Source organism: Amphimedon queenslandica, unplaced genomic scaffold (genome assembly GCF_000090795.2).
Source record: "Amphimedon queenslandica unplaced genomic scaffold, v1.1 AMPQUscaffold_13211, whole genome shotgun sequence".
In the NCBI taxonomy this organism is placed as follows: Eukaryota; Metazoa; Porifera; class Demospongiae; order Haplosclerida; family Niphatidae; genus Amphimedon; species Amphimedon queenslandica.
This window is the reverse complement of record NW_003546553.1, coordinates 48,561-72,769: the sequence shown is the minus strand read 5'-3', so window position 1 is coordinate 72,769 and position 24,209 is coordinate 48,561. Positions and strand designations below refer to the sequence as shown.

The 24,209-nt window shown below is 37.4% G+C and overlaps 9 protein-coding genes across 10 annotated transcripts in view; 4 read left to right on the top strand and 5 right to left on the bottom strand.

The window, feature by feature from the left end:
- The window catches only part of LOC105313824 (TNF receptor-associated factor 5-like), a 6,827-nt gene extending 1,130 nt beyond the window's left edge, over positions 1 to 5,697 (bottom strand). Inside the window, exon 1 of the mRNA XM_011407560.2 lies at positions 5,451 to 5,697. The gene's annotated coding sequence lies outside the window, so the exon portion shown is untranslated. The remainder of the gene's footprint in view (positions 1 to 5,450) is intronic.
- On the top strand, positions 181 to 2,855 carry LOC109584421 (importin-7-like). Its single transcript, XM_020000164.1, has 6 exons — positions 181 to 304; positions 619 to 696; positions 755 to 834; positions 2,031 to 2,163; positions 2,272 to 2,388; positions 2,682 to 2,855. Exons 1-6 carry the CDS (start codon positions 262 to 264, stop codon positions 2,759 to 2,761), a joined length of 531 nt encoding a protein of 176 aa, XP_019855723.1. The 5' UTR covers positions 181 to 261; the 3' UTR covers positions 2,762 to 2,855.
- On the bottom strand, positions 2,877 to 5,535 carry LOC105313823 (TNF receptor-associated factor 4-like). Its single transcript, XM_011407559.2, has 2 exons — positions 5,516 to 5,535; positions 2,877 to 3,944 (listed from the first exon to the last, which is right to left on the bottom strand). Exon 2 carries the CDS (start codon positions 3,899 to 3,901, stop codon positions 2,882 to 2,884), a length of 1,020 nt encoding a protein of 339 aa, XP_011405861.2. The 5' UTR covers positions 3,902 to 3,944; positions 5,516 to 5,535; the 3' UTR covers positions 2,877 to 2,881.
- A 103-nt stretch (positions 5,698 to 5,800) lies between the features above and the next one.
- Positions 5,801 to 7,170, top strand: LOC105313821 (TNF receptor-associated factor 3-like). Its single transcript, XM_011407557.2, has 2 exons — positions 5,801 to 6,859; positions 6,986 to 7,170. Exons 1-2 carry the CDS (start codon positions 5,814 to 5,816, stop codon positions 7,134 to 7,136), a joined length of 1,197 nt encoding a protein of 398 aa, XP_011405859.1. The 5' UTR covers positions 5,801 to 5,813; the 3' UTR covers positions 7,137 to 7,170.
- A 23-nt stretch (positions 7,171 to 7,193) lies between these two features.
- Positions 7,194 to 8,643, bottom strand: LOC100633945 (Parkinson disease 7 domain-containing protein 1-like). Its single transcript, XM_011407556.2, has 8 exons — positions 8,535 to 8,643; positions 8,391 to 8,467; positions 8,039 to 8,144; positions 7,872 to 7,979; positions 7,716 to 7,813; positions 7,568 to 7,661; positions 7,409 to 7,523; positions 7,194 to 7,343 (listed from the first exon to the last, which is right to left on the bottom strand). The coding sequence occupies exons 1-8, from the start codon at positions 8,584 to 8,586 to the stop codon at positions 7,325 to 7,327; spliced, it is 669 nt and encodes a 222-aa protein (XP_011405858.1). The 5' UTR covers positions 8,587 to 8,643; the 3' UTR covers positions 7,194 to 7,324.
- Positions 8,644 to 8,693: 50 nt separating this feature from the next.
- On the top strand, positions 8,694 to 12,749 carry LOC100633819 (protein lap4-like). Of its 2 annotated transcripts, XM_003388726.2 has the most exons (8): positions 8,695 to 8,754; positions 8,798 to 8,955; positions 9,004 to 9,142; positions 9,209 to 9,303; positions 9,718 to 9,928; positions 10,334 to 10,371; positions 11,287 to 11,338; positions 12,611 to 12,749. In XM_003388726.2, exons 1-8 carry the CDS (start codon positions 8,736 to 8,738, stop codon positions 12,643 to 12,645), a joined length of 747 nt encoding a protein of 248 aa, XP_003388774.1. In that variant the 5' UTR covers positions 8,695 to 8,735; the 3' UTR covers positions 12,646 to 12,749. The 2 variants fall into 2 exon arrangements, with proteins under 2 accessions (XP_019855722.1, XP_003388774.1); XM_020000163.1 differs by lacking the exon at positions 10,334 to 10,371 and having other exon boundaries at positions 8,694 to 8,754; positions 12,611 to 12,635.
- A 3,025-nt stretch (positions 12,750 to 15,774) lies between these two features.
- On the bottom strand, positions 15,775 to 18,124 carry LOC105313819 (uncharacterized protein KIAA0930 homolog). Its single transcript, XM_011407554.2, has 12 exons — positions 18,006 to 18,124; positions 17,779 to 17,906; positions 17,675 to 17,724; positions 17,564 to 17,624; positions 17,294 to 17,380; positions 17,218 to 17,246; positions 17,086 to 17,158; positions 16,869 to 16,937; positions 16,407 to 16,812; positions 16,129 to 16,168; positions 15,974 to 16,056; positions 15,775 to 15,914 (listed from the first exon to the last, which is right to left on the bottom strand). The coding sequence occupies exons 1-12, from the start codon at positions 18,106 to 18,108 to the stop codon at positions 15,880 to 15,882; spliced, it is 1,164 nt and encodes a 387-aa protein (XP_011405856.1). The 5' UTR covers positions 18,109 to 18,124; the 3' UTR covers positions 15,775 to 15,879.
- A 54-nt stretch (positions 18,125 to 18,178) lies between these two features.
- LOC100633691 (kynurenine 3-monooxygenase-like) lies at positions 18,179 to 19,683 on the bottom strand. Its single transcript, XM_003388725.2, has one exon. The coding sequence runs from the start codon at positions 19,644 to 19,646 to the stop codon at positions 18,228 to 18,230; it is 1,419 nt and encodes a 472-aa protein (XP_003388773.1). The 5' UTR covers positions 19,647 to 19,683; the 3' UTR covers positions 18,179 to 18,227.
- Position 19,684: 1 nt separating this feature from the next.
- LOC100633563 (DNA-binding protein SMUBP-2-like) overlaps positions 19,685 to 24,209 on the top strand; it is a 6,933-nt gene continuing 2,408 nt past the window's right edge. Inside the window, exons 1-12 of the mRNA XM_003388724.3 lie at positions 19,685 to 19,952; positions 19,997 to 20,195; positions 20,782 to 21,088; positions 21,130 to 21,336; positions 21,390 to 21,482; positions 21,541 to 21,620; positions 21,705 to 21,756; positions 21,831 to 21,928; positions 21,982 to 22,074; positions 23,582 to 23,671; positions 23,728 to 23,941; positions 24,006 to 24,138. Of these exons, the coding sequence (XP_003388772.1) occupies positions 19,712 to 19,952; positions 19,997 to 20,195; positions 20,782 to 21,088; positions 21,130 to 21,336; positions 21,390 to 21,482; positions 21,541 to 21,620; positions 21,705 to 21,756; positions 21,831 to 21,928; positions 21,982 to 22,074; positions 23,582 to 23,671; positions 23,728 to 23,941; positions 24,006 to 24,138 (1,807 nt within the window). The 5' untranslated portion in view covers positions 19,685 to 19,711. The remainder of the gene's footprint in view (positions 19,953 to 19,996; positions 20,196 to 20,781; positions 21,089 to 21,129; positions 21,337 to 21,389; positions 21,483 to 21,540; positions 21,621 to 21,704; positions 21,757 to 21,830; positions 21,929 to 21,981; positions 22,075 to 23,581; positions 23,672 to 23,727; positions 23,942 to 24,005; positions 24,139 to 24,209) is intronic.

Sequence of the window (24,209 nt, the reverse complement as noted above, 5' to 3'; positions counted from 1 at the left end):
CCATTAACAAAATCATAGCTATAACCACCATATGTACATCCACTACCAGTAGCCATTTTTTAGGTCATGTGATTGTGTTATTTTAATCATTAATATAATTATTATTTTACTACTACTGTTTAAATAATGATTGCATGCTATTTATCACTTTTTTGTTGTAGCATTCATGATCGCAAGCTCTCAGTGCTGGGACTATGTACTGTATTGCAGTGTCCATTGAGACCAAGTGCATTACAAAACAATGCAGGACACATACTACCAATGATACTACACCAGTTGGAGCTGCTGTTGGCTGCTTATAAGAGTAAGATGCATAATACATTATAATGATGATACTATTTGTACAATTATCACTCTGCTGGAGTAGTTTTCAGACATAGCGTAATAGTAATGCATAATAGTAATGCATTGAACATTAAGAGTTCATGATTTAAGTTCATAATAATATTATACTCCATGTTATGTACACCTACTCTTACTAATGTAGTAGTGCTACATTAGCAAATGTATTAGTACTATAGTAGTATTGAAAATAAGAATTTTTTGATTTCTAGAGCTGTTTTGCGTCCAACTATTGTGTCGTCATCTCATTTACTGTTTTTACTTTCTGTCCAATAGAAGAGGCAGAAGGAGAAGCTGAAGATGAGGAAGATGAAGGAGTTCAAGATGGTACCATTGAGGAAGAAGAAGATGAAGGTATAAAATACCTGATTATTACTTGCAGTACTTTAACCACTGTGTTGGTTTACTTTAGATGAAGAACTTGACGATGAAGAAGATGACAAAAAGCAAAGAAATCCTCTAGTACAGAAAATAGGAGCAGCTGCCAGTAAAGTAAGGGCTCACTAATATTTAAGACAGAGCTCCCCACAAGATTTGAGTATATATATAGTGCTCAGCTTTTTGCCAGCTCATGAGGTGTGCTGTTTAGCTTGCTCAGTAGAGCTTTGTAGAAAACCCTGATCCATAGTATTTTATTTATAAGTTTTGTCAAAAATGGCAAGAAGGGAATTATTCATTTTTATAATTTTTGGGTACATATACATGTTTTGATGTTGTATAGCTGATTCTGATCAAAATTTGATTTTTTACAAATTTTTTAAAGTTACTCAAAAATTGGGCCACAGTCCCTGTACTATGTCCTAGGTCAATCTTTGCGAAAAATGACTAGGAGAGAATTCTTTATTTTTATAATGTTTTCTGATGCATATACATGTTCTTATGTTGTGTAGCAAGTTTGAGCTGGTTCCAATCAAAATTGGATTTTTTTATAAATTTTAAAAGTTACTCAAAAATCAGCCCAAAGTCCCTGTACTAGGTATAGCAAGGCTGCAAAAGTCGTGGCAGCCATTTTGTTTGGGGGTGAATCCTACTTAGTAACGCTACCGCGTTACTAATAGTACAGGGTCCTCGGCCAAATTTTTCCAAAAATGACTAGGAGAGTATTGCCCATTTTTATAATTTTTTTCTGGTATACATACATGTTTTTATGTTTTGTAGCAAGTTTGAGCTGATTCCGATCAAAGTTAGATTTTTTATGAATTTTTAAAGTTACTCAAAAATCGGCCCAAAGTCCCTGTACTATAGTACAGGATCCTCGGCCAAATTTTTCCAAAAATGACTAGGAGAGCATAGTCCTTTTTTATAATTTTTTTCTGATACATATACATGTTCTTATGTTTTGTAGCAAGTTTGAGCTGATTCCGATCAAAATTTTATTTTCAAAAATTTTTAAGTTACTCAAAAATTGGGCCCGAGAAACCCTGATTTAAGAACTTTTGAATAATAGAGCTGAAACTAGTCATAGCATTTGAAGATCAATTAATTTTATTTGTACACAAGCTTTTAAATACATGTACACGTAGCTAGCTACAACACATGTATTCTAATTGCTGTCATATTTGAATAATAATCATTCATTATTTTTTCAACCTTTATAATTATACATGTACATGTATATGTACACGTAGGACGACTTTCCACTTATTATTGCCTTTGCTTCCCCTTCTCTCCCTCTCATTCAATTATAGTTAGGTGAAGAAGAAGAGGAAGATGATGATGAGCTAGGACTTGCACAGACAATGCTAGAAATCGATTATCAAACTTGTATTGACGATGAAGACAATGTTGACGAGTACACTACCTTTAAAGAGACATTCCAAGGTACATATTGAATTTATATTTTGGTAGTCTAATGCACAGCATATCTTTATGTTTATAAGTTAAGTTTCATTTATTTCGACTGATATATACATTTATTATTGTTTTTAGCTGTCCAGACATCAGATCCTGACTGGTTTGCACTTGTTGCTAGTTCCGTTAATGAAGAAATGACCCTCAAACTACAAAGCTTGTTTCTCACTGCCGACCAACGTAGAGCTGCACAAGGTTAACCACTTAGCACACAATCCATTGCTTCCCATGACTGTATACCTAAAAAATTTGGCCAAGTTTTGAATTAATTTTTATGCTGGTATCACCAACAATAAACTCTGCCATTTTGTTTCAAGTTATTCAGAGCTTCCTTAATGACAAATGGCTGCAAAAAGCACTAATATAAAAACACCTGTTGCATTACAAATGTAATTATTATAGAATTGCCAATACTAAAAAGCCACCAAAATTTCTTGCATTGTTATTGTCAAGAGTGGATTCTGTCAGTTAATGATTTATTTGTGTAGAGTCAAGAAGGAGAGAGAGTGAAGGTGGATATACTTTTACAGTGACTAGTGTACCACAAACATTTGCTTTTACTAAATAACCCAAACTATGGATTTCTTAATTATTATTATTATTAATTTATTGTTGTTCTTGTTAATGTGAAGTACATATGTACAACATAATGTAAAGACTAATGTGTTAACACAATAAAGCATGTCTATTATATGGCTGATCTCACTAGCCATGGCTTTGTCTTTGATGTACTTGTAACCTTTACACTGACTCTGAAGTACAGACTATCATCTTTAAGATACTGACAATTAGTAGCTGGATTATGCTCTAACTCTTCATGTGATATGAACTGCATAAAACCCAACCCAGCTGTGCTTCTACCACCACTCACTCTATGTTTGTATTCGTCATCTGTTGATTCATTATATGTAACAATATCCTTCTTATGATTCTTATCCTCCAGTTGATTCAGCAGTTCTATAGTAACTTCTCCTTGAAATGGCCACTCCAACAAATCATCATATTCTCCTGCCTCAAGATTTATGAAGCAAGAGACGTGTGTGCCTTCACCATCACCATCTCCATTAGCAACAACATTTAATGACATCTTATATCCTCCTGGTGACGTGTGGAAGTTTGGACTATACCAATCCTCTTCTTCTTCTTTCAGTTCTGTGTATTCATTTAGCTTAAAGAGTTGGTTGGTTGGAAGTAGTACCTCGATCTTCTTCACTGCTGCCTTCAGATGTTGTTTTATTGCTTCTTCATTGTGCTTCTCTTGTTCTTCTCTCCTCATTACCTTATGACATCCAACAGTATTGTATTCACATGGTACAATAGCTTTAGGGCAGGTCTCCTCGTGTGATGCTAGTGAACGTCGTGGTATCTTCTCATCGCAACCTTCATTACTGCATTGGATTGGGAGGTCAGGACACTCATCAAGATGACTGCAGCTTGTTATCAGTTGGTGTGTGGCTCTTCGCTTGCAATACTGACAGTTAACAATTCGCTTAGGACAGTTGTCTGTCAGATGTGTCTCCAGTTTACTTCTCCTAATCATCTCTCCACATCCATTGGTACAAGGTACCAGTTCATGATAGGTACAACTATTTAGATGAGTGTCGATATCCTTAATAGTCCCTGTCCATTGGCACCCACTATCCGTGTTGGTACAATAAACCTTAAGTGACTTTATTCCCCGTTCTACTCTTCCATCTTTAAAGTACATGTACTTCCTTTTTAGTGAGCTACGACAAGTTGGGCAGATAAACCTTTGGCCCTTCTCTTTTAGTGTATCCAGACAGCTCTTACAGTATATATTGGAGCAGCAGCTAACTTGTTGAGGATCCCGTGCTACCAGTGTACAGATGTGGCATAGATACTCATTGGGAGGATCATCATCAACAAACTTAAAGCTATAACCACCATATTGACAACTGTCATAAGAAGAACTACAAGCCAATGAAGCCATGCTTGCTCATGCTTTATGGGCGTGGTGAAAAGGTAAATGGCGTGGCCTACTGGCCTTTCCGGTTCCTAATAAACAATTCAAGAAAAATAATCACAAATCAATGTAGTGTCCATTGAGCCTAGGATCATTGCTGGACACAGTTAGGCACCATCTAAGGAACCAAACACTTAATTAAATTAATTGAATGATTAAATGAAAATTTTGACTGAATAAAAGTGAACATTGATAAGTGATAATGACTGAACTCAATATGAGTTCATGATGTGTGCATGTTCAATCAGATCCTACAGCATTACATTGTGTCCATATATCCTTCAGCATTAGATGGACCCTACTAGCCATAATTTTGTCTTTGATGTGGCCTTGACATTGATTCTGAAGTACAGACTATCATCTTTAAGATACTGACAATTAGTGACTGGATTATACTTTAACTGCTCATGTGATGTGAATTGTGTATATCCTCGTCCACTTGCAATGCTTCTGCCTTCCCTTAATCTTTGCTTGTATTTGTCATCTGTTGATTCATTGTATTGTATAGTAATCTTCTTATGATTCTTATCCTCCAGTTGATTCAGTAGTTCTATAGTAATTTCTCCTTGAAATGGCCACTCCAATGTATCATCATATGCTCCTGCCATGAGACATATGAAGCAAGAGATATGCGTGCCTTTACCTTTGCCATTACCATTAGTGATGACATTTAATGACATCTTATATCCTCCAGGAGAAGTGTAGAAGCCTGGGCTATACCAATCTTCTTCTTCTTCTTTCTTTTCTGTAAATCGATTTAGCTTAATGACTTGATTGGTTGGAAGTTGTACCTCAATCTTCTTCATTGCTGCATCAAGATGCTGTTTCATTGATTCTTCATTGTGCTTCTCTTGTTCTTCTCTCTTCATTCTCTTTTCACATCCAACGGTATTGTATTCACATGGTATGATAGCTTTAGGGCAGGTCTCATTGTGTGATGCTAGTGAACGTCTCAATATCTTCTCATCGCAACCTTCGTTACTGCATTGGATTGGGAGATCAGGACACACATCAAAATGACTCCTGCTTGTTATGAGCTGGTGTCGACCTTTTCGGTTGCAATACTGACAGTTAATCGTACGTTTAGTACAGTTGTCAGTTAGATGTGTCTTCAGTGCACTTCTCCTAATCTTCTCTCCACATCCATTTGTGCAAAGTACCAGCTGACAGGTACAGCTATTATTAAGATGAGTGTTCATATTCTTAATAGTCCCCATCCATTGGCACCCACTATCAGCGTTAGTGCAATAAACCTCAAGTGACTTTATTCCTCTTTCTACTCTTCCATCTTTAAAGTACTTTCCTTCTAGTGAGCTACGACAAGTTGGGCAGATAAACCCTTGGCCAAGTTGGCCCTTCTCTTTTAGTGTATCCAGACAGCTCTCACAGTATATATTGGAGCAGCAGGTAACTTGTTGAGGATCCCGTGCTACCAGTGTACAGATGTGACATAGGTACTCATCTGGAGGATCGCCATGAACAAAATTGCAACTATAACCACCATATGGGGCACCATCAGTCTGCTGAGCATCATTCCACGAGGCACTAGCCATTATTATTTTTATTTTTTGTTTGCACTTGCAGCGCTTATCATGCTCAATGTGGGCGTATTGCAAAAGGCGTGGCCTAAGTAAAAATGTCGTCAGGTGAGGGTGGTACTGAATCAGAATATGTAGAAAGTATTGAGTTTGTGAATCCTGTCCCTCCAGAGCTAGAGATATACTGCTCTATATGTTTGGATGTACTCAACGAGCCTCATCTCACCCAATGCTGCGGACATCACTTTTGTCTTTCCTGTCTAAACGCAGTGAAGAGAAAACCCTGCCCACTATGTAAGGACCAGCACTTGAAAGCTGTCCTGAATAAAGGTCTGAAGCGTACCATCAATGGCCTCAAGGTCTATTGTATGCATAAGTCAAGAGGATGCCCCTGGACTGGAGAATTAAAGGATTTATCCGGTCACATGCAAGCTGATAAGAGAGAGGGAGAGTGCCCTTACGTTCTACTTAAATGCATCAATGACTGTGGTGAGATGATTCAAAGACTCTCATTGCAGAATCATGAAGATGTTACATGCCCGAAGCGTCCATCGTCTAATCCGCTGGAAATAGCACGAAGGGTACAAGCCCTAGAAGCCGAAAATGAATCCTTGAAGGCAACAGTGACCCAATTAAAGAGGGCAAATATGACCAATGAACAGATCATAGCTCAACTGAAACTTGACTTAAAGTCCTGTACAGTAGACATTGCAATACTTAAACAACAAATGCTTGCAATGGCACAGGACGATCTCCCCCGTCTAGTTACGCTTAACAATCAATTTACTACTCCAGTTGAAGAATCATTTCCTACGGGAGGGAAAAGACTCGTCCCGTACGACTTTGTATTCGATAATTACGCACGACGCTGCTCAAACCCAGAGCTATGGTTCTGCTCTCCATTTTACACACACCCAAACGGATACAAGATGTGTGTGAGGATAGCACCTCAAGGCCTTGGTAATGGGGAAGGAACTCACGTGTCCGTCCACTCGTATCTCATGAAAGGTGAGCATGACGACATGCTGATGTGGCCTTTTAGGGGAGCTATAACGATACAGCTCCTCAATCAGTTAAAGGACGAATGTCACCATGAACAAATGACCGATTTTAACGATCGTACGCCAGAGCAGTACTGCAGGAGGTTAGCTCATGTAACATGCTAATGTTTTAATTGAATTATTTGTATAACCACACAAGGGTGCAACTTTTATCACTTCTTTTCTTCTGCTCCCCCTCTCTCCTTCTATTCCTTTTTCTCTGATTTTAGAGTTACACAAGTTGACCGAGCTGGTCAAGGTTGGGGTAAGTCACTTTTCATAGCGAAATCGGAGCTTCATCATGACCCCATCAGACAAGTTCAGTATTTAAAGGATGACTGTCTTAAATTTAGAGTTGTTTCTGTTGCTTTGCGTAATTGAATTGTGTTACACAATTCTTGATAAATTTTGATAATTTTCATGGAGAAAGCTACTGACTACTGCCCAATCAAATGAATTTGTGATCAAGTAAAAAATTAATTTATACAAAAACAATATTAGCAATAATAATAATCATAATAATAATAATAATAACAATGATAATATCTGCAGAAATGTCATTATGCCATTTATCTTGTACGTGCCAGCCTAAAGTGAATAAAAATACAAGTACATGTATGGCAATAATTAATAATGAATAAATAATAAATTACCTTGCATTTGAGAGTAATATGAGGTTTTGAACACCTGTCAATGTTGACTGCTCGTTTTGTCCAGTAACAAGGAAATTGTCCACCACCACATAGAGGGATGACGGATCTGGTGAAGCTATAGATAAATGAATAACAACTTAGTAATAACTTGAAACTCACCGCTGTATGTCCCGCCATGCTTTCTTATGAAATCAGGTGGTACTATGGGTAGTGATGGAAAATCTTCTCTTTTAAGAATCTCAGCATGAGAGGGCTATCATGATTAAAAGGGTCATCCCCCTTATAATGCCACATATCATATACTTACAGCTGTTAGTGAATGCTTGTCAAAGTACCATTTTTGTGAGTGTATGTCCAAAGTGGAGAATAGGGCAGCTACTCCATATCCTATGGCACACATTGGTTCTATAGTTGGGAGGAGGGAAGTAGAAGAGGTACTGGTAAAGGGACATATTGTTATTACTTTTATCTCTGGTAAAAGAGTTAATGATGCCTGCCAGCTCTGCATTGTTACTCAAATCAAATAAAGCACCTGGAGAATCTGGTATCACTAATGTCATGAACTTTGAGCCTTAAATAAAAAAAATGATTAGTATCTTTCCCTCCACTCTCTCTCTCTCTCTTCCTCACTATCGATTTCTTCAAGTTTGTGTGGATTAGATAATCCCTTGGACCTAAAGTCAGTTATCCACTGTCTATTGGAGTCATCAATGTTTACAAACTCAACAGGTGCACCCTATGGGGAGAGAGAAAGGACATTAGGTAACAATGTCTAGTCAATGATGAAATATCCTTCCATGCACACTGGGATATATGATAATGACATATGTGATACATGTACATATGTGTCACGTGTTATGAGATAGTGAGAGGGAGTAGAGTACTCCACTCCAGGTGTTCTGAGGTGCACGTCAAAAGGAGGAAAATCAAGAGGATATTAAAAAATGATTTAACCAGAATACAATTAGTGCATAGTACTCACTCCAGGTGTGGTAAGAAATACATTAAAAGCTGATGATGTCAGAGTAAAGGAATGGATGAAGGACTGAGCAGTCACACCTATTGATTGGTTTTATCATAAATTAAAAAATGAATTGTTATTTTTGTATTTTTTATTAGTGCTTGCCTTTTTGATGAGCACTGCAGATTAAGAGACAGCCAGGCTTCTCTCTACTCATGTTGAAGAGAGAGAGAGAAGAGGGAATGAAGGAGAGAGAGAGAGAGAGAGAGGTTATGTGGAGTGAGGTACGCCCACTTTTAATTTTAGCCACGCCTTAAACCCAGCCCCGCCAAATTTGGCGGGAAAGTGTGACCACGCCTTCTCAAAATGGCGATAACTGAAGAAAGTAAAAGAATATCTCATATCTCTTTAGTTTTATTTATTTTTAGGTCTTGGACGGGTTTTGAAGGTTATAAAAGAGCTATTGATTCATTCGGAGAGTTCTGGTGTTGATTCTGAAGTTCTCAGACCCCTGGAATCAGTTGTCTCAACCCTTTCCAGCCCTCTGTTTCAACACCTAGTCCAACTGAGAGAAAAACACCACCAAGTTAATTTCTAATCTCTCGATCGGACACAAATTTTATTTTATCTTTAGATATCCGATGTAACCGAGCCTGACTCCTTACCCAACATAGATGCTCTTCAATTAGAATCAAATCCTATGGGCAGGGTTTCAAACTCAGACGACATTGTGGGTGTGTCACCAGACAACACTACTTGTAATGGATCATCCTGTTAGTACATGACTACATGTATATATAGATAATTCATTTTATTGTATATGATGACATACACTATAGCTCCACCTTTGAGTCCATTAGACGTCCCCCTCCCTCCTCCTCTCAGTCCCCTACCTGATACTCCATTACTCACTCACTCTGAAGAGTTACAAGAAGTATGTGTATTATATTCTAATTTATATTTTATTGATTTTTAATGATTTAGTCGTGGGGTGTGTGTTTGTGTTCATATATTGACTGTTTGCCAAAAATGTAAATACATATGTACATCCAGTCTCAATACGGGATTAGACCTCATACCACCAGTCATACCCACACAGAATGTCATGCCCACACAGAAATGAAGTAATAATGCATTATTGACAATAGACTCCCTGCCAGACCACCAATTAGGCCGTTGCCAATGAACATGACCCATAGTGCCTGCTATGTATACTGTTTTCTTAGTCATGCTGAAAAAAACAATTATAATGAGGAGCTCCGTAGTAAATTAATTATCATTATTATTATTATATTATTATTATTATTATTATTATTATTATTATTATTATTATACATGTATATTTTAGGTTCTGGTAGTAAAGACTCAGTATCAGCCTCGTTCGGTTACCCTACAAAGAAAAGGGACTGAATTGGAAACAAGTTCTCTCGGGATTCAAGTCCAAGGGCTCAGTAGGACTGGTCTATTCATTAGTGACTTGCCCATTGGGGGAGTGGCTCAGAGGTGTGGCCTTTTAAGAGTTGGGGATCGACTTCTCTCTATAAACGGAATGAGTTGTGGTAAGGAGTACATGTATATCTATTGGTGCCTTTATGCTGTGCAGAAAGTTTGAGTTGAATTAAGAAATAAGGAAAATTTTAAAATTTATAAGAAATTCAAATTTAATCTAACTCAGCCCAAAATTTATGTATAACATAAGAACATGTATATGTAATTATGTATCAGAAAAAAATGGGGAATTCTCTCTTAGCCATTTTTGGTGAATTACCCTGTACCATAGTACAGGGTCTTTGGCTAAATTTTATAGCAACTTTATAAAGTCAAATTTCAGCTTGAAGCTTTTGTACAGCATATCAGATGCTAGCCATTTTACACATTGCATATTTTGCGAGCTTGTTTACTCACGAATGGATCTTCATTCATTTCACACCTTGCAATATCGCATACACTCTCTTTCTTCTCAGGTAACATGGCAAGCTTTGAAGCACAACATGTACTGCAGGTATGTTGCTACTATTACAATTGAAAATGATCTGCCTTTGTTCTCTACTAAATTAATCACACACAAGCATAATTACTCATTTTGGCATATTTCCTTAATCTGATATGGGAAAGTGTCTCGAAGCCAGTCTTACTACTATTACCTGCTCCTGGTATGAAATTCGTGTTTTGTTTTTCTCTTGCATTGAAGCACACAAGGGCTTATGTTTACTGGCATAGCTATACAAACTGTGCTAAGTTACTAATGATTGAAAATATTTCTGATATGAGATGTACAGTACATTTTGACAGTAATCAATCCATACTGCTACTTCACACACTAATAGTCCTAGGGCCTTCAAACTCCTTTTTTAGATACACTCATGCATATGACTAGCTGTATCATGATTATCCTATTATCGTTATTATTATTATTATTATTATTATTGTTATTGTTATTGTTATTGTTTTGTTGTTATCATTATTATTATCATTGTTATTATTAAGTGTTTGTGAAGCCCCAGCTACCATTAAGTAAATCAATTTCTCTCTTACTACTGCGGCTTACTGCCTAGGAACAACAAGGACAACACAGCGTTGCCACAAGTGTGGCTGCAATTGAAATTCAATTCTATTTTGATTATTAGTAGCATGCTTGTGTCTGTTATGGTTCTGCTCCAGTGGGCATAATGAGTTAATTGGGTTGTGATTTTGAGGTCATACTCCTCATTAGCATCCGATGATCGTTTGAAGTTAAAAACGTGTTTCAAAAACTTATATAATGGCAGCCTTTACTCATTACTCTTCTTATGACTTGCTCTCACTTGCTCTCTCTCTCTCTTTGCCTAAGTTTAATTAAGATTCCGTAATTGCATTCTTAGGCTAAGAATGTAATTACAGACTTTCGATTTGACCTCACTTCCTTTCTTTAATATAGGAAATACCAAGTCATGGGGACATAGTGTTAACAGTGCGATATGAACCCTCAGGTAATGTTTGACTGTATAGTAACTGAGAGAGAGAGAGGGTGGGGGGAGAGAGAGAGAGAGAAGAGTTAAGTAAGAGACAAAGAGAGTATTGTCATCTCTTAATAATGATTTTATGTCACCTCCAATGCTTTATTAATATTTGTATTCCTTAATTGAAGTAAAATATGAGCATGTTTCCAAACAAACCTAACCCTCTTATTGCAAACTATTGCCCTTGACTGCTTTGTCAATTAACAATTAGGCCACCACTTCTCATGAACTCATGTCGATTAGTCTATATCTATTTTACTAATTTATGGGTGTGTGTGTACATGTATGTACTACAGAATGTGCTAGAGTGTGGGAAATTGAATTTTACTGGTTATCTTCCTGTGTATGCTGCATAGCCTTATATTGTAGCAGCTGCAAGGCTGCCTGTATGTATTATAATATATTATATAATACCTTTATCCTCCTTTTATCCTGCACTGTGGGTTGTAATTATTTCAATATTAATTTATGATGGGTGTGTCTCTCTCATGTTGTATATATGCCTATGGGAATTGTCCTTTGCCCCTAGCTCTTATACATTTTTGCATTTAATTTGCTAACTAGCACCTCTGGGCCCTTCCACTCTCACGTACTATTCTGGTACAAATTTGTTTATTGTTGCTGGTTTGAATTATAATTAATTAGTGGTTGCTTAATGGGATTTCTGCCTGCACAATGATCCTCAACCACCAGGTGCTTTATGTATTTAATGTTTCAAGCCTTTTAGTGCTTGTGGCCACTTGTATTGTGTGGTGGTGGTGTTTGGAGGGTGGATGCAAAAGCCCTGCCAGAGGTGATTCTGGTGCTAACAAGGTAAACAGCTAGCACATTGTTAATGATGAAAAGTCAAGTCTAGACCTTCCTTATTAGCTCCTTTAAAAATGAATTAAAATCAGACTAATTAGTATCTAGGGGTGTTGTTGTGACAGCTTAGATTTTGAAAGGCGACTTTGTTTTTCTTGTTTTATCAAACCAGCTGCAAATTAATGCTTGTTCTAATAATCATAATTGTTACCCTCTTTTTCTATTAAACAATTATTATTATCATGTAAGAATTCGTGGTTATATGTCTGTCCATAATCTAATTGATGATTTATATTGGACAGTATTGCCTTACTAGGGCAAAGCCTGCATGGCTTCTTTTGATTTCCTTAGTTCCAGCTGTTACTGTCCAGTATCTGTAGCAACCCCCATCTACATGTATATGAGCTTGAATAAGGTCTACTTCTTCTATTTCAATAGGTCTGATCGATTTCTTGAAGCAGAGCAAGAAGTGACTTTAATCTCTTCTCTCTCTCTCTTTTTTATTTTTCTCTTTTGGCACTCACATGATCCTTATTAATATTTATTTATTTATATTCTTAAAAATCATTTTTTAATCACATGAGAGGGCAGCCTAGACATGCATGTTTTGTCCTTGTTCTCCATTGAGACATTGAGCACAGTTCACACTTAATTTTGACTCTAAGGCCCAGCGTATAATGGAACAGACACAAATGACATGCATATTTCCTTTAAGTCAAATTGAGATCATACTTCTGTATTGTCAAAAATAGCCTGGTCTGCAGTATAGGTCATCAAGTTTACTCTACTCCCTTTCCCTATCTACTTATCACGCTAGTAGCTGTATTGTGTTACATACTGGGTATGATAATTTGTGGTCTCATTAGTTGAGGCATAAAATTTAATGAATTTTAAGAGTCAGGGGTCAAATGTATTTTTTACAACAAAAACAATCAAAAATAGAATGATAGATTTTGACTTTGTTATAATCTTTACAATAGGGAAAGAGAGAGAGAGATAGACAGATATATCTTTATATATGTTAGAGAGAGATAGGGAGGGAAGGAGGAGAGAGAGGAGTATGATAGAAAGAAGTATCTGTGAACAAGATGTTGGGTATGATTTGACATAAGTATATAACTCTGAAAGAATAGCTTTATAATATGATACAAAGAGAGAGGGAGACAGGAAGACAAACGGTGGACTCAAACATAGCTGTCAACTTGTCATACTAGTGGAGCAGAATTCGATCTACTGGCCTTTGGACTTCCTTTTATGGTGCTCCAACTGCCGTTACTGCTCCCTGTGGTGTATAGGCTACTGTTTGAAAACTTTAATAGATCCACTGACGTTCTATACTCCTGCAACGGAGACGGTGAATGTCTGTTGTTAGCATACAGGGATGCAAGAGATGGCGACACGACGGCATTTCTCGATCTACCAACGATCGCTATTCGATTGCTTGCCGAGAGTCCATCACTACTGGACGAGGTTTCCGAGTTGCTATCTGATTTTCGACAAGACGTGGCGACACCCAGAAACACGAAGCAAGCTGAAAAAATAACAATGCACATGACGGCCCCGACAGCAATCAGTGCACTGCTGACAGTGGAGAAGGACTGGTCGTCGTAAGCAGGGGTTAGTACTGTGTTAGGTGGAGCAGTGGTGGGTGTATCAGGTTGACAGGCTGGTGTTATCGTGTCTTGTACTGTACACAATGGACCCACTAGACATTGTGGACATTGACACTGTTCACTGCTTTCAGTCTCACATTTACCAGTGGGGCATGCTAAACAGTTCAATTGGCATCGCTGGTAGCTCAACACATAATAATAGCCTGTTTGACAGGGTTGGCACACAGCGTCTGAGGTAGCTGTGCACTGTTTTATGGTCTGGTACCGTGGTCTGTCAATGAAACAGTCTGTGCAGCGTGTACAGGACCTTATAGTATAGTTGAAATAATGTCCTTCTGGACAGGAGCATATTGTATCATTATCAGACCCACACTCGCTCAATGTGGCTAATCCCAGCGAGGAGCAGTTTGTACAGGTTCTACACGAACCGCTTGTCATGTTATAAAATTCATCTGTGGAGTTACAGCCAGAGAGGGGTAGAGCGTGAGTGAAGATGGTAGAAGATAGGAGAGATACCAGCAGTGAAGCAAAGGTCTGTGCTAGTAGAAAGTACATAATTCTCACAAGCGAATTCATCTCGATGTAATATTATTGAATACTAAAGCCTGGGTTCTCCCTCTCTGCTTTTTCTTACCAGAGCCCTGTGAGCTGGACGGAATGGGTCTCCTTCTCATCCACTCCTTAAAAATGAGTTTACAAAGATGACAGGAACAGCGCGAAAGTTGAGACAACACACTCCCCAGAGTTAAAGAGATTCATAGACATCTGATTAACGCTCTCCTTCTCTTATAAGAGATCGGCGACTCTCAGGCGCCTAGCTAGATCTATATAATAGCGGAAGGGTCAATACTACACAGTACTGTGATATCCAACCACAAAGCCATACTGCACATATTAAATAATATTGTCTGTGTGTACACAAACTCCACAAATATGTCAACCTAATCATAATTGCTCAATATTGAATTTTAAGGAGGCAGGAAAGCAATAACAATCATACGAAAACACAACACCAGAAGGACCAGTGTGATCATCATGATGACATTGCTCACTGTGACTTCATAATAATAATACTAACTATTACAAAATTTCTTAGAAAATGAAGTGGTATCTGTACGTCCTCCTCAAAGAGTGTGTGGGTTTTTGGAGGCAGACCTAACTGGATCACAAAGCACATAATATAAGGAACATTATAGATGTACAGAGGCACATGTGCATATTGTACACAGCACACCGCTGCTTCCCACCAATGACCAGCTGCACGATTAATACTAATTATTATCTGTTTTGCAACTGAAAGCAGCATCTCATTCTGCTAAAATTATATATTCACAATTGCACAAAAATAGCAATGGGTATTTTAAATAATCATAATTGCTGTCCACATGTTGTCACTGCCAAGGGCCCTTTGAAAGTAAATAACGTGTCACATACGATTCGAGAATAAATGATTGAGGCATACGCCCAAACTTCAAAGTAGGCCCCGACAGAATCAAACGGCAGGTGTGTGAGACAAGTCTAGCTTCTGTTTATCCTCCACATATCCATAAGCATGATTGCCTGAAAACATACTAACTGGCGAGCTAATCATAACAGCGCCATGGCAACTAATGCGATTGGGAGCGTGAGAATATGTTGTTTATAAAATTTCACATATCAGCAATCGCTATAGCTGAGACCTCACAGAGCATTAAAGAGGAAGCTTATTACTTCTTTCTTTCTCTAATCTCTATTCTTCATTCACATGCATCAAGCAATAGCAATGATCCTACATTCAAATGTATGAAGTTATAGTGAGTATATTATTCTATTATGTCTGATGGTTAGTGGGCTTGTATTGTGGCTAACAATAAGTCTAAGAGTACAGTACAATTATCAAAACTATTAAAAGATTAAACTAACATACTCTCTCTCCATCATTTAATAAGTGGAGGGGGGGAGAGACATGTTGCTCTATGAAGATATGCGAATAATTTTACTAGCATGTAATTATAATTAATCACAATAATTAAATAATACCACTTGACATAAAAATATCAATTTTAAAGAAATAAAAATAGTAACGTCGAGAAAGTGCTTCAGGCTATACCACTGTCACAATACAGGCTCTTTATCAGATTTTAGTATATCTATTGCACAATAATAACAATGACAATTACATTATCAAATGAATGAGAATTAATTATACCTTCAATCACTGAATACCATGGTAGCTGTACAAATGTCAGATAAGTGTGAATGGGAGCTTGGCCCTCTTTTGGCTGATACCTCCTATACAAGGTATTATTATCATAATCATATTTATCTTTGTTGTGAGAGGGCAAGTATTAGTCCAAAACTCACTTTCCCTTCTTCTTTGTAGATGATTGTTTTGTCTTTGGATCTACAACACACGTACAATCAGACCATTAAAGGCGAGCAGTGTAAATATCAAGTTACAAGGCACAAGGTCAGTCCTCTATCATGCAACCCATACATATACAAATAGTAATTAAGTGGGACTGGGAGTGACCACCATCACAAGGAAACATAACAAAAATAAGCAGTAATTTACAAGTACAAGTATAACACACATGTATATTAGATAATACATTGAAAATTTATATTCGATAAACACTTACCAGATCCAATGAGATTCTCATTCGATGTATGAACACTAAAAATAGGACTGGTTGGCGATAAAGGTGTGCTGGGCTCCAATGGCTGACTGGTGTCTACTGGTGTACTTGTACCCAATGGTTGATTGGTGTCTACTGGTAGACTGGGCTCCAATGGTGTGGGTATGTCATCACTTGTAACACTCTCAGAGTCTATGGAACATATTGCCATTTCAGCGTGACCCTTCCCGTTTGGACCCTCCATAGGAATGAAATGAAACCTGTCCACATTCTTGAGGCTTTTCCGACGAAAGAGAGTCTGGAAAAGGGACCCGCTCTCTTTCCTTTCTTCCTCTTTTTGATCGCAAGATGCCCTCAGGACTTTGTAGTCTAGCCCACCGACAAAAATAGGTCTTCTCCCTGCCAAATACTGCAGACATGAAAGAATTGGTAATCATATTGTCTGGTGATGTTAATAAAACTAACAGGATTAGTAGCTGTTATCTGGACTGCTATTTTTTCTCCGGGAGAAGACAACGTAAGATGACCAAAAAGCTACAAAAAGCCCATAATGAATGATTATAAAAGCATAGCTGACTAAACACAAGCTTAAAACATGAAAATTAGCAACTGTTAATCATAACAACCACCAATGATTGATAAACAATCCTAAGTTGAGCAAATATGATTTTTAATTCCTCACCTCTTGGAAGCTATCTATAATGAAGTTTAAGTTTGGATAACACGTAGCTGTTTCTTCTTCCTTTGTGTCCATCCTGGGTACAAATAAATGAATCAATAATATTCACCCACCCTCCTTCTCTCTATCAGTTACCTTCTACTTAAATGAGTTGGATATACATCCTACAGTAAGAATTATAGATGTACATTAAAATCAAATTATCCCATACCAGTTCAACCCTTTGTATGACTCTTGCTGAGAGAGGGACAGAACTAGAGTCAGCTGCTAACGTACAGCAAGTCAAGCAATAGGTAAACTAAAAAGCAGAATAACAACAATAATAAAACAATGACAACAACAATAAAATAATAAAGATAAAATCTCAGATATACTCAATTATGACATAATGCGTCTACAATTCTCTTTGCCCTCGTTATTCGATTTGATGTTCACAAACCTTACCCCTCTTATTACTGTAGCTCATTCCTCACCAACTAACCTCATGTAGCAATAGATTAATGTAGAGCGTTTCGTCCCAGAATACATTAGGGTTGTCACCTCTAAACATAAAAATATGTCATCATTCATCTTTTTAAAATGTGATGATTACTCTGGTATGGCTTTTGTGTCGAAACGTACAACCAAGACGTCTTCTTTTTTCTAAGGTTCAAAAAACAAGTGTTGAATGTTCATGTAAATTTAAAGAGTACAAACCATTTTGCTATCGTATTGTATGTAGAATAGAAGGTCGTCTCTTGAAGAGTCACCAGACTTGTCTGAGCTTACATATAACTCGTGGAAAGTTGCAGACCAGTAACTACTGCTGCTTGGATCATGACTGACTACAAAATAATTATTAGAAATATGACAAATATTATAATTGCTAAATTAATAATTATTCTTCATGCTATGTGTGTGTGTGTATGAATTAGGTTGCTAACTTCTCCTGTGTCTTAGCTTTGCTTCTTCGCGATACAGTTCAGGCTTAAACTTATGAATAAGCTCTCCAAGAACTCTTTTTAGTGTCCTTACCCTAACATCCATATCTACAACACGCCTATCTATTAATTTTAATAAGACAGCCCCATGGATTATTAACACCCACTCATAGTTATTATTGTTTTTCTGAGAGAAAAATATCATTACTATTACACAAAAAATTATTAGGATAATTTTCTGAACAAATAAATATAGGATGAAAGAGACAGATGACTTATTAATATCCGAAGAGCAAGAAAACCTCCAATGCCTCCAATCAGAATAACACCAGAAACATACATGAACCTGTTAACTAAGACCTTCTGCCTGTTGCTTCTCTTAATCACCTCGTGATAAGGTATCCTAGTAAACGCAACCATACTATAAAGTGGAATGAAAGACCTTCGAAATAGAAAGAAGAGAATATCATCAATGCTCTTTCTTATGAGGTAGAGGCGACTGTTAACATGGGACCTCATTTCAATGTAATTATACATCGAGAGCTCTGCTATTGCATGACCATCTCTCCACCTCATCTCAGAATAGGATTTAGCTGCAGATCCAAGATTTTCTAGTCCTCCTCCACTTTTCGTCACATTTTCAAGACACTCGTCAAAAACAAGACAGTCCTCCATACCAGCGTTCATGCCTTGTCCGTAAAATGGGACTACAGCGTGAGCGGCATCTCCTAACAGAACAGTGGAGCAATTAAGATAGTACGGATAGCATTTTATGGACACCAGGGACCCAGTCGGGTTCTTAAAGTAATCCTCCACTAGCCTATCGCCTCCTATCTTCTCTATAGAGTCAGGAAAGTGTTTCATGAAGAACGACAAAAGGTCTTCCTCGGTTTCTATGCTATCAAATACTTTGAACGGCATAAAGAGAGTGAGGGTGAAGGTTTGATCAGGATTAGGTAGTGCTATCATCATGAATTCCTGACGTGGCCATATATGGAGGTAGTTAGGAGGCATGGCATACTCTCCTTGAGAATCAGGAGGCATGTGAAGCTCTTTGTAGCCGTGTTGGATGTACTCCTGACTGTAGTTGAGTCTATCCCATCTCATCAGTTGACGTCTCACTGTTGAAAAGGCACCGTCACATCCAAAGGTGAAACCGACCGATACTTCTTTCTCACCCTCGGGGTTTTTAAAAGTAAGGGACTGCTTCCCGAGGTCAGCACGGAGGAGTTTGTGTTCAAAGCAAAGCGTAATGTTGGGGTGAGCTTCGGCGGAATTAAGCAAAAGTTGGTTTAATTTTAGCCGATCGATTGAGTAAATGGCTTTCCCTTCTGCACTGTAAGCCTGCGAGGACATCTTTCCATTGAGCGAGTGTATCATTCTGCCATACATTGGAATGGCGAAAGAGAGTGCCTCTTCTTCACAGCCAACGGCTCTCAGGGCCTCTCTCCCTCTAAAACTAAGGGCCAAGTTAATGCTCCTACCAACCCACGAGTCTGACTTCCTTATGTCATCTCTGGACTCGAAAAGGAGAACCTTATAGCCTCTACGAGCTAGATACAGAGCCTGTAGTGAGCCAACGAGCCCACCACCGACTACAGCTAAGGGAATATCACCATCTTTGTTCTCTCCACCAGTAGCCATTTTCTTGATTATGCAAGAGGGCGGGGTTACAGGCGTGGCTTCATGGAGGTGTGTCTCTTCTCATCATGGAGGACTTTGTAGAGAAACATTTAGAACTGATTGAGCAAGAACGACAAGAAGAAGTGGCCCAGGGACTCTCTCTTCTTTCCACTGATTTGAAAAATATCAAAGAGTTGGAGACTAAAGGAGTCTGTCTCTCAAAGCTTGGGATTGAGTCTGAGAGAATTGGTTTGTTTGGCCGCCATATTGTCACCTTCTCTCATCGTTTAGGGAGACATAAACTCCCTACTCATTCTATAACATGCGGTAATACTTTTTCCTATGGTAGCATATGTAATCGCCTCATTCAGGTGACATTGTGGGTATCTTTAGCAAGGGCCAGAGTCTGTTGCCAGGGCAACTTGTATCTGGTGTAGTTGTGAAGTCCTCGGATGTTCATTTGGGCGTGGCTTTTGAGGAACTACCTGAAGAAGTATCCCTGGGTGGTCTTGGTGACTGTCTGCAAGTAGTAAAACTCGCAAATGACATAACTTATAAAAGAATGAAGAGGTATGTTGTATGTATTTGTGTTTTTTGCGATTTTTAAAAGTTTCTAAAAAATTGGGCCAAAGTCCCTGTACTATATAGTACATGGTCTCGGGCCAAATTTCACCAAAACTGAAAAAAGAGAATTCTTTATTTTTATTATTTTTTCTAATGCATTTATATGTACTTACGCTGTATAAAAGTTTGAGCTGATTCCAATCAAAATTGAATTTTTTATGAATTTTCTGAAGTTGCTTCAAAATTGAGCCAAAGTTCCTGTACTATAGTACATGGTCTCGGGCCAAATTTTGTCAAAAATGAAAAGGAAAGAATTTTCGATTTCATGATTTTTCCTGATACATGTACATGTACTTATGTTATGTAGAAAGTTTGAGCTGATTCCAATCAACATTGGATTCTTTATAAACTTTTAAAGTTGCTTTTGCACTACATGGCATATATCTCATCAAAAATGGCTATTGTAACAGTCAGAAACATAACACGTTCTTATGTTATAATGAAATAAAATCTTCTTGTAATAGTATATGCTTAAAGTGTAGTAATGGCATCCTTTCATTGTTTTCATTTAATTGCTCTTGTTTGTCTTTAGAGCTCTTAATGATCTCAAGTCAATGGACCCCATCCTTTCCTCTCATTTGGTAGACGTACTCTTTCAAGCCACACCTCCTGGCCCCTCTCATTCCAAATGGACCTATCAGCTGGATCAATTACAAACTCAATTTGACTCGAGCGATTTCAAATTCTTCAATCAGTCGCTGGACAGCAGCCAAAAGAGAGCAGTCTTTTTTGCATTGTCCAGACCCGATGTTGCCATTATTCACGGACCCCCTGGAACTGGTAAGACAACTACAGTCATTGAGTACATACTCCAGGAAACTCTTACACTAAATAATAAAGTAAGAAATCCTCCTGCCCTCATTATTTATTATTCTATTAGGTATTGGCTGTTGCACCCTCTAACATTGCAGTTGATAATCTTGTCGAAAGATTAGCAGCATCTTCTCCAAAGTTAAAGATTATTAGGCTCGGTCACCCGGCAAGACTAGTTCAATCAGTACTCCAGTATTCACTTGATAGTATCCTAGCATCTACTGATGGATCTGACATTGTTCTTGATGTAAGGAAAGAAATGAGCTCTGCTTGGGTGAGTCACGTAATTATCATCTTATGGGGCTCAACTTTTGCTGCTCTTTTTAGAGTAAAGCCGGGAATGCTAAGTCATCGTCTGAGAGGCGTAAATGGCATACTGAAGCTAAAACTTTGAAGAAGGAGCTGATAGAGAGAGAAGAAGTAATGACTAATGACATCACTATAATCATGAATCATTACAATTAATTATGTAACGCAGAAACTGGTTCAACAGATCTTGAGCGGAGCTAATGTCATACTGGCCACAAATACTGGAGCAACGCCCACCGGCCCTTTGAAGTAAGAGAGAGACAGAGAGAGACAAAGAGATTATCATGATAAGAAGCAACACTCATGGTGATTCTTTATTTGATAACCCTCCAGGCACTTACCTATTGATCATTTTGATGTGGTTGTCATTGATGAATGTGCACAAGTAAGAGAAGTTTGATTTAACTTGTTTGTCTATTTTCTCTCTCCTCCTTTCTCTCTCCTTTCCCTCTCTTCTAGTCATTAGAAGCTAGCTGTTGGATACCATTATCAAGAGCTCCTAAGTGCATTCTTGCTGGTGACCATAAACAGCTCCCACCCACCATTCTCTCTGACAAGTAGATTATTTCTTATGAAAGTGTTTGCTCCTTTTAGCCCTGGTTTTTGTTAGAGCTGCTCGTGATGGTCTAGCTGTAACACTAATGGAGAGATTAGTATCAGTCTACAGAGATCAAGTAACAACACTCCTGACAACACAATACAGGTAGTATTCCATTGAATGCTATAGAGACACTTCATGAATGTACTGTATTCATTGAATGAGGCATGTTGTGTTGTGTATGCTGCTCTGTAATTGCTCTCTAGACAAGTGACTAACCTTTTAATTGATTGTTTGCTGGACTTAATTAGGGCGTGGATGTCAGTTTCGTACATATTATTAATTTGAGGGTAAACAGCACCTGTGGGCAGGTGTACTTGCATTAATTGTGCTTATAATGATTATTATGTACTTATAATGAATAATGTCCATGTACCCTACTTACATGTTGAGCAATGTGAGTCCAGCAAAAAAGTATTAAATTTGAGCTGATTCCAATCAAAATTGTAGATTTTTATGTATTGTAATTTTGCTCTGTATTATAGCCTTTGCTTTTTTTTCTAAAATTAATTTATTGCTTCTGAAATCACCCCTAATTTCTATTACATTTTCTGATGCACATCAATGTCCTTATGCTATGTAGAAAGTTTTAGGCAATTCTGAAGATTTTTCCAATTTTTTTTCAAATATTTTTAAATTTTTTTGAGTTATGGGCATTATTACATTTTCTGATACATATTGATGTACTTATGCTGTGTAGAAGTTTGAGCTGATTTCAACTTCAATTTTTCAAGTTACGGACATTTTAAGAAAACGTCAAAATTCTGAAAAATACCCAAGGCTATAGCCCATGGTTTTTTTTCAAAAAATGGCTCCGAAATCACCCCAAATTTTTATTACATTTTTTGATACATATTGATGTACTTATGCTGTGTAGAAAGTTTGAGCTGATTCCAACTTCAATTTTTAAAGTTACTGCCATTTTAAGAAATCACCAAAATTTTGAAAAATACCCAAGACTATAGTTCATGGTTTTTTTCCAAAAAATGGCTCCGAAATCACCCCAAATTTTTATTACATTTTTTGATACATATTGATGTACTTATGCTGTGTAGAAAGTTTGAGCTGATTCCGACTTCAATTTTTCAAATTACCGCCATTTTAAGAAAACATCAAAATTTTGAAAAATACCCTATAGTCCATGGTTTTTTCCAAAAAATGGCTCCGAAATCACCCCAAATTTTTATTACATTTTCTGATATATATTGATGTACTTATGCTGTGTAGAAAGTTTGAGCAGATTCCAACTTTAATTTTTCAACTTACGGCCATTTTAAGAAAACGTCAAAAATTTGAAAAATACCCAAGGCTATAGTCCATGCATGGTTTTTTCAAAAAATGGCTTCAAAATTATGCCAAATTTTATTACATTTTCTGATACATATTGATGTACTTATGCTGTGTAGAAAGTTTGAGGTGATTCTGACTTAAATTTTTCAAGTTACGGCCATTTTAAGAAATCACCAAAATTCTGAAAAATATCCAAGGCTATAGCCCATGGTTTTTCCAAAAATGGCTCTGAAATTACCCCAATTTTTTATTACATTTTTGCTGCGTATTGATGTCCCTATAATTCATTGTTTACTTATGATTCTTTCTTAATTTTGTATAGGATGAATCACAATATTATGAAGTGGCCCTCGCAGTATTTGTATGAGGATAGCCTCACGGCACACGAAAGTGTCTCACATCATTTATTAAAGTATAACAAAATTCTTTATAATTATTTTATAATATCATTATGCCTATATTATGCAGAGATCTTCCAACCGTTACCATCACCACAGCTACGACTATTCCTCTTCTCTTTATTGATACTGCCAGTTGTGGCTTGTACGAGTTAGACACGCCCTCTGAAGAGTCCAAAGGGAACGAAGGGGAGGCTGAGATAGTACTGGCTCATGTGAAGGAGTTAATAGGAGCTGGTGTGAGAGAAGGGGACATTGCAATAATAGCTCCATATCATCTTCAAGTTAGGAAAAGAGATGAAATTTTAAAAATAAAAATAATTCTAATTTTTTAATTTTTATTTAAAGGTTGGCATGATAAGAGAGAGACTAGAGGCTAATGGTATATCAACTGGTAAAGTTGAAGTACACACTGTTGATGGATTCCAAGGAAGGGAGAAAGAGGCAGTCATCATTTCTTTCACACGCTCAAACAAAAAAGGTAAAATTATTTTACTTTTAAATATTTTTATTTTTTAGATTTAATTATAATTTTTTAATTCTTTATTGTTT

Coding starts and splice junctions, on each gene's coding strand:
- LOC109584421 (XM_020000164.1), top strand. CDS start 262: ATGATACTACACCAGTTGGAGCTGCTGTTGGCTGCTTATAAGA. Junction 697..754: donor TGAGGAAGAAGAAGATGAAG/GTATAAAATACC, acceptor GGTTTACTTTAG/ATGAAGAACTTGACGATGAA. Junction 835..2,030: donor TAGGAGCAGCTGCCAGTAAA/GTAAGGGCTCAC, acceptor ATTCAATTATAG/TTAGGTGAAGAAGAAGAGGA.
- LOC105313823 (XM_011407559.2), bottom strand. CDS start 3,901: ATGTACTTTAAAGATGGAAGAGTAGAACGGGGAATAAAGTCACTTAAG.
- LOC105313821 (XM_011407557.2), top strand. CDS start 5,814: ATGTCGTCAGGTGAGGGTGGTACTGAATCAGAATATGTAGAAAGTATT. Junction 6,860..6,985: donor CCAGAGCAGTACTGCAGGAG/GTTAGCTCATGT, acceptor CTCTGATTTTAG/AGTTACACAAGTTGACCGAG.
- LOC100633945 (XM_011407556.2), bottom strand. CDS start 8,586: ATGAGTAGAGAGAAGCCTGGCTGTCTCTTAATCTGCAGTGCTCATCAA. Junction 8,468..8,534: donor CTGCAGTGCTCATCAAAAAG/GCAAGCACTAAT, acceptor ACCAATCAATAG/GTGTGACTGCTCAGTCCTTC. Junction 8,145..8,390: donor TATTTCTTACCACACCTGGA/GTGAGTACTATG, acceptor CTCTCCCCATAG/GGTGCACCTGTTGAGTTTGT.
- LOC100633819 (XM_003388726.2), top strand. Junction 9,143..9,208: donor TACTTGTAATGGATCATCCT/GTTAGTACATGA, acceptor CATACACTATAG/CTCCACCTTTGAGTCCATTA. Junction 9,304..9,717: donor ACTCTGAAGAGTTACAAGAA/GTATGTGTATTA, acceptor TGTATATTTTAG/GTTCTGGTAGTAAAGACTCA.
- LOC105313819 (XM_011407554.2), bottom strand. CDS start 18,108: ATGGATGTTAGGGTAAGGACACTAAAAAGAGTTCTTGGAGAGCTTATT. Junction 17,247..17,293: donor TCATACAAAGGGTTGAACTG/GTATGGGATAAT, acceptor TTCTTACTGTAG/GATGTATATCCAACTCATTT. Junction 16,813..16,868: donor AGATAACAGCTACTAATCCT/GTTAGTTTTATT, acceptor TCATGTCTGCAG/TATTTGGCAGGGAGAAGACC.
- LOC100633691 (XM_003388725.2), bottom strand. CDS start 19,646: ATGGCTACTGGTGGAGAGAACAAAGATGGTGATATTCCCTTAGCTGTA.